Source organism: Eimeria mitis, genomic scaffold, assembly GCF_000499745.2.
Source record: "Eimeria mitis Houghton genomic scaffold, Emh_scaff6871, whole genome shotgun sequence".
NCBI classification, from domain to species: Eukaryota; Apicomplexa; class Conoidasida; order Eucoccidiorida; family Eimeriidae; genus Eimeria; species Eimeria mitis.
This window is the reverse complement of record NW_013574976.1, coordinates 1,425-2,204: the sequence shown is the minus strand read 5'-3', so window position 1 is coordinate 2,204 and position 780 is coordinate 1,425. Positions and strand designations below refer to the sequence as shown.

The window sequence follows — 780 nt, the reverse complement described above, 5'->3', positions numbered from 1 at the left end:
CACTGTTTCGAAGGTTGAATGCTGAGGGCTGTTGAGTTGTTGTTTGTGTGCAGGTGACGACTCGGCAGTCGGCACTTGCATTCTCTGAAGGGTTGAACATAGCAACAAAAGAGATGTTATGTTGTTTATCGTAGGGTTCCTCTTCTCCAGTTTTCGGTGGAGGGACTGAGGTGAAGTTGCTGACGGCGTCCTTCCAGTGGTCAACTGCGGCGGTGCAGTCAGGCGTGTCCGACTCCAAGGCCATAAAGGCATATGTGCCACTCTTGAATCCATTTGCACTTGTTTTCTCTACTTTTGCGCCTTCTGCATCTTTCTGAGGGGACGAAAACACGTATGAAGTAACAAGACAGCGAGAAGTAGGAACATAAGGTCAAAGGCGGAAGGCCAAGAGTACGGCAACTTACTGCTATTAGGGCTTCACAAACAGGATCCCAGTGGGTGTTATCTCCTTCTTCTGTTCCAGGCCATATTTCTTTATTCTCGGCCGCTGTGAAGTGTGGGAGTCCAGCGGCTTCACGAGCACCGTTGATCTCAGCGAGGCACACAGCCTTATCACCTGCAGACAAACAGCCAATACATACAGTTCAAGCCCAGATGCGCTAATAATCGTGTTTTCAAAAATGGATTGGGGTTGAAGATCTTGGAAGGACACACTCGATCCCAAACACGGTCTATAGCTACCAACGTACCTACTTTGGCCCTCAACGGGGACGAAACGCTGCCCAGTGAACAGCATTTTTCAGCTTACCAAGTGCTACAGTATATGTTGGCGCAACGTGA

The 780-nt window shown here is 49.1% G+C and overlaps 1 protein-coding gene across 1 annotated transcript in view; it reads right to left on the bottom strand.

Moving 5' to 3' along the window:
- Window positions 1-736, bottom strand: part of EMH_0089470 (SAG family member) — a gene marked incomplete at both ends in the record, with an annotated part of 1,020 nt that extends 284 nt beyond the window's left edge. The window contains 3 exons of the mRNA XM_013501427.1: window positions 76-313; window positions 405-556; window positions 694-736. Coding sequence (XP_013356881.1) covers window positions 76-313; window positions 405-556; window positions 694-736 — 433 coding nt within the window. The remainder of the gene's footprint in view (window positions 1-75; window positions 314-404; window positions 557-693) is intronic.
- Window positions 737-780: the final 44 nt, after the last annotated feature.